The 5,685-nt window shown below is 48.4% G+C and overlaps 1 protein-coding gene across 1 annotated transcript; it reads right to left on the bottom strand.

Annotated features, from left to right (window-relative positions):
• Window positions 1-1,290: 1,290 nt before the first annotated feature.
• Window positions 1,291-1,899, bottom strand: LOC119721732 (uncharacterized protein K02A2.6-like). Its single transcript, XM_038191699.1, has one exon. The coding sequence runs from the start codon at window positions 1,897-1,899 to the stop codon at window positions 1,291-1,293; it is 609 nt and encodes a 202-aa protein (XP_038047627.1).
• Window positions 1,900-5,685: the final 3,786 nt, after the last annotated feature.

Genomic DNA, 5,685 nt, shown 5'->3' with positions numbered 1-5,685 from the left:
GGTTTAAGGTTGATAAGAATTGACAAGATTGCAGAGACTCACCATTGGGGTTCACCATGGGCCGCCATGTTTGCACATGTTTTTTATTCATGAGTGCGTGTACTTACAGAACGTACAGTTCATGTCATGGAACGTTTACAGTCCGAAGGCCTGTTATAACATCTCCCCTTTTTCTAAAAAGCAACCAACTGGTTAATAAACAACAATGTGAATATGAATTCCAAGAACTGGAATCAATTGAAAAGTTCAAATCCTTGAGTTGAGAGATTTGAGAGTCTCTGTGACTAAAATAAAGTTGCTAGTGTTCAGCTTAATGTTCAGATGAGATGAGGTTTCTTGCAGATCTAACACGTTACAGTTCTATGTCCAATGAAAGTTGATTACTGTAATTTTGCGTCTCAGTGTTGATTCTGATTCATTTGGTGCTTATCTAAATGCTAGTTTGTTCTCTTTTGATTAAGTGTGTGACTGGTCTAGTTTTGAGACACAATGTAGTCCTTGTGCCAAAACTAGTGGACGGGTAACTCGAGTGGGTCGAGATTCAGCTGGTTGAGGATCCTTGGTCTCCTTGCATGATGTTTGGATGTCAAGAACTGGATCCAGGGATGGTTTGGGAAGAAGAAAGATATGACGTCTGTTTCGACGGTACTCAGTGCGTTGATGTTGATGATGTAGGACCGTGGAGTCCCAGCCTGACGTACAACTTCACCTTCTGGGCTCAGCTGTCCTTTGGTTCGGATCTTAACCTTGTCTCCAGGCATCAAATCATCCAGCTGTCTTGCACCGTGTCGCTTGTTGAAGGTTTGTCCGCTTTTCTGTTTGTTCATGTTGTCTGTAGCCTTCAGCTTGTTGTGATCTACCTTCTTAGGCTGCAGATTACGATGGCAGGATTGGAAGTGTGGTGCGAATCTCCATTCCCATTAGGAGACTGGCTGGACTCTGGCCAAGGCTAGGAGTGGACCGGTACAGCATCAAGGCGCGGACTGGATCGTCTTGGCTTAACAGTCTCTTGGCCATGTGTACAGCTTTCTCTGCTTGTCCGTTGGCCTGTGGGTAATAGGGACTGGAGGTGATGTGTTCGAAGTTGTACTCACGAGCGAATTGGTCAAATTCACCCAAAAAACTGTGGACCATTGTCAGTCACCACCACTTCGGGAATACCATATCTAGCAAATGTTGCCTTGATGAAGTTTATCACAGATTTGGCTGTTGTCGAGTGGAGGTGATGTAGCTCTATCCATCAGGAATAGTAGTCTACCAGCACAAGGTACATCTTCCCCTTCACCTAGGCTAGGTAGCAGGCAATTGCTGCCATGGTCTCTGTAGTCGTGGGAGTGGCGTGGAAATGAGTGGTTCGGCGCGTTGCGATGGTTGCATATCCTGGCAATGCGGGCAAGACTGGACATACTGGGCTATGTCAGTACTCATACCAGGCCACCACAAGGCTTGATTGGCTCGAAGTTGGCTTTTTGAGACGCCTTGATGACCCTCATGGATTCTCTGCAACATTTGTTGTCTCAGGTCGTGTGGAATCACAATGCGCTCACCATATGTGAGGATACCACCGACTAGGCTGATCTTGTCTTGGTCATCCCAGAACCGTTTCAACTCTGGGTCGACATCCTTCTGGTACTTAGGCCATCCATCTTTGACGTGAGTGATGACTGCACTCAGGGTACGGTCGTGACTGGTCTCTAAGGCTATTTCGACCAGCTTTGCATCAGATGCTGGCCACTGGGTTGTGATCAAGTGGACATGTGCTTCGATCTCGCCTTCAAGATCTTCATCTGGTTCGGCCACTTTATCTCGCTGGAGAGGAGCTCGCGAAAGTGCATCGGCCACAACCAGGTCCTTACCAGGGGTGTACTCTGCTTCGCAGTTGTATCTCATCAGCCTCATCAGCAGTCTTTGGCATCGGAGAGGGGCATCACATAAGTCCTTTTTGTTGATTAGGGACACTAGGGGTTTGTGGTCTGTCTGGAGCGTCACTTGTAGCCGCGGAGATAGACGAAGAAACGCTCACATGACCATACAGCAGCCAGTAGCTCCTTCTCGATCTGTGCATATCGTTGTTCAGCACGTGTCAGGCTTCGGGAACAATATGCTACTGGTCTCCAGGACTCATCTTCCTGCTTCTGAAGGATGTAACCACCAATGCCGTAACTGCTGGCATCAGCACTGACCATCGTTGGCTTTGTTGGGTCATAGTATGCAAGCGTCGGGGCTGTAGTTAGCAGTGTCTTGAGGTGTCTGAAAGCACTGCGTTGTGCTGGACCCCAAGTCCACTCTGTGTCGCCTTTCATCAGAGCATTAATCGGTGCTGCCACTGTAGCTGCATGGGGTATGAAACGAGATAGCCAATTCACCATCCCCATCAGTCGTTTGACTTCCTCCTTCGTCGTAGGTGGCGACATCTGGAGGATTGCATCAAGTTTAGCAGGATCAGGGTGAATTCCATGCTTATCGAGACGATGGCCAAGGAAGTGCACCTGCTCTTGCGCAATTTTGCACTTGTCCTTATTAAGCTTCAGCCCAGCTCCTTGTAGAATTTGCAGTACATGACGGAGACGTGCGTCATGTTCCTCTGGTGTCGCACCCGTGACAAGAACATCATCCATGTAGATGACAACTCCTGGTAGATTGACCAGCAGATCACTCATGATTCTCTGGTACAGCTCAGGTGCCGATGTGATGCCAAATGGCAGGCGATTGAAGCAGAATCTACCAAATGGTGTGATGAATGTGGTTAACTTCTGGCTGTCAGGGTGGAGCGGAATTTGCCAAAACCCATGCTTGGCATCGAGGACAGAAAATAACTGGGCACCGGCAATTTTACCCAGGACCTCTTCCAAGGTAGGTATACTAAACTGCTCCCTGGCCACGGCTTTGTTCAGCATTCGTAGGTCAACACAGACTCTGATGTTTCCATTTTTCTTTGGAGCGATCACGATCGGGGCGCACCAATCAGTTGGTTCTGTGATGCGCGTGACGATTCCTTGTTTCTCCATTTTGTCTAGCTCTGCCTTGAGTTGGGGGTGCAAGGGCAGTGGGATTCGACAAGGGGCATGGACACAGTGCGGTGTAGCGTTTTCTGTCAGCTTTATCTTGACTGGTGGGCCTTTTAGGCATCCGGTTCTCTCATAAACATCATCATCATTTATCATGGTGTACACACGCTGTACCAGGTTAAGGGAAACACAGGCATGTTTTCCCAGAACTGGCTCACCATCACCAATGATAAGAAAAGTCAGGATATGGTACTTGCCCTTGACTTCACATGATAGGCGTTTCTGTCCTCTTGGCTGGACTTTTCCGCCGAAGAAACCGCACAGACGGGTTGTAGTCGTAGACTGCAGGGTCGGGTTGTGGAGCTTCAGGGTGTGGTAAACATGAAGTGGCAGTATGTTTACCTCGGACCCAGTGTCAAGTAAGAAGTTGATGGGCTTTTTCTCAACAAGGATGGTCTGGCGCCAGGAAGTGTGTGATGGGGCACTTTTACTGGATACGGAGCCTACAAAGAACTCAGTCTCATCGTCAAATGAAGTCGGTGCCATCACAGCTCGCGTGTGTTTAGGTTGGGATCGGCAAACCCAGCTAAAATGTCCAGTTTTGTGACAGGACTTGCACTTCTGGCCTCTAGCAGGGCATGTAGCATGACTTGGGTCGTATCCGCAATTGGGACACCTGGCCTGGTGGGTGTTGGGTTTGGTCGATCGATTGTGGGGCATCTTCTGTCGAGGTTTGGGGTGCATCGCGTGAACAGCAGCCGTATTGTGTGCTCCTTTAATTTCACGGAGATCTTTGGTGGCTGTCTCTAGAGTTTTTGCAACATCCAGGGCTTTCTGGAAAGTGAGGCTATCCTTAGTCAGAAGATGTTTCTGAACATACTCACTTCGGAGGCCACAGATCAGGCGATCACGCAAGGCGTCATCGAGAAATGTCCCAAACTGGCAGGGGCTGGCAAGATCGCGTAGTGCAACAGCATACTGAGCGATGGACTCATCCATGTGTTGTTCGCGTTTGTAAAATCGGAAACGCTCTGCTGCAACTAGACGCTTTGGGCCGTAGTGTGATACAAGCATATCACAGAGTTCTTTGAAGCTCTTTGCAGGCACTGGAGTTGGTTCAGCTAAGCTTTTTACAGTCTTGTAGACAGTAGCACCAACTGCACTCAACAGAACTGCCGATTGTTTCGCCGCAGGGATGTCATTTGCAACAAAATAGAGGTTAAGACGCTCGATGTAGTTGCGAATGTCTTCAACTTGGTCGTACTGGTCGAGACGGCCAATTAACGGAGCGCTGGATACCGCCCCCAACGATGTACACTGCGTCATTGCGATGTCTACGTGTTCCCGTGCGTGCGTGAAACTCACAACAATTCGTTCGAAAGTTGTAGCGTAAATGTCACTTTTTCATGCGAAAAGTGGAATGCAAAATGACGGTTATTTTATACTGTATCATCCCACCGCTGCCACCATGTTAGGTTACTGGTTTAATGTTGATAAGAATTGACAAGATTGCGGAGACTCACCATTTGGGGTTCACCATGCGGGCCGCCATGTTTGCACATGTTTTTATTCATGAGTGCGTGTACTTACAGAACGTACAGTTCATGTCATGGAACGTACAGTCCGAAGGCCTGTTATAACAGGCTACTGAGGACAAGGACTTAATTTCAGGAATAAAAATATCAGGGGGCGTATAAGACGGGGTTTGATTTTTGGCCAGAAAGGACATGTTGGGAACCAGACGAACACCACCTGGTTCCTATCGAATATGACCTGGATCAATAGAGAAAGCATGGATCTCACGCCGTCTCCTAGCAGTGGCCGTAGCCAGAAGGAAGGCCATTTTCACAGCTAAATCTATAACTGCGGCCTCAGATAAGGGTTCAAAGGGTGGCTTAGACAATGCCTGAAGGACCCGCCCAAGATCCCAAGTCGGAAAGAGTTTCTTGTTTGGAGGACACTCAATGAACATACCCTTAAGCATTTGGGTTAGAGGGTTATTATTAGAGATAGTACTACCATCTGGAAACCCAGCATGAACTGATCCAAGAGCTGAACGATAGCCTCGAATAGTCGCCACCGTGAGGCCCTTATTGAAAAGTTTCATTAGAAAATCACCAACATCTTTCAAAGGCGCTGAGCACGGATCCACTGAGTCAACTCTGCACCATTTATAGAAATGTTGAAGGCGGCTGTCGTAAGTCTGTCTAGCGGATTTTCGACGGCCTCTGGCAGCCATGTAGGCAGCGTCTGCTGAAAGGCCTGCTGATCGGAAAGAATGCTGGACAACATCCAACACGTTAAGTGGAGATTTTCTGACCCCGGGTGAAAAATCTTCGACCGAGGTTGGCAAATGAGGTCCGCTCCTTGTGGAAGTAAGACTGGGGGATGTACGAGAAGGCGAATAAGTCTTTGGAACCATGCTTGGCGAGGCCAAAAGGGTGCAATGAGAAGAACCCTGCATACTTCCGCTTCTATCTTGGTTAGAACTCTTAGAATTAGTGAGATCGGAGGGTAGGCATAAGCGTACATGTTTCTCCAATCGATCGAGAGAGCGTCCGACGCCCATGCTTGAGGATCCCGACTGCGAGCACAGTATACCAGCAGCTGGTGGTTTAGGGCTGACGCAAACAGATCTATGTGAGGTTGGTCGAATTTCTTGAAGATAGCCTCGACC

Source organism: Patiria miniata, unplaced genomic scaffold (genome assembly GCF_015706575.1).
Source record: "Patiria miniata isolate m_02_andy unplaced genomic scaffold, ASM1570657v1 HiC_scaffold_14, whole genome shotgun sequence".
Taxonomy (NCBI): Eukaryota; Metazoa; Echinodermata; class Asteroidea; order Valvatida; family Asterinidae; genus Patiria; species Patiria miniata.
The sequence above is the reverse complement of the archived record's forward strand: the minus strand, read 5'-3'. Positions and strand labels throughout refer to the sequence as shown.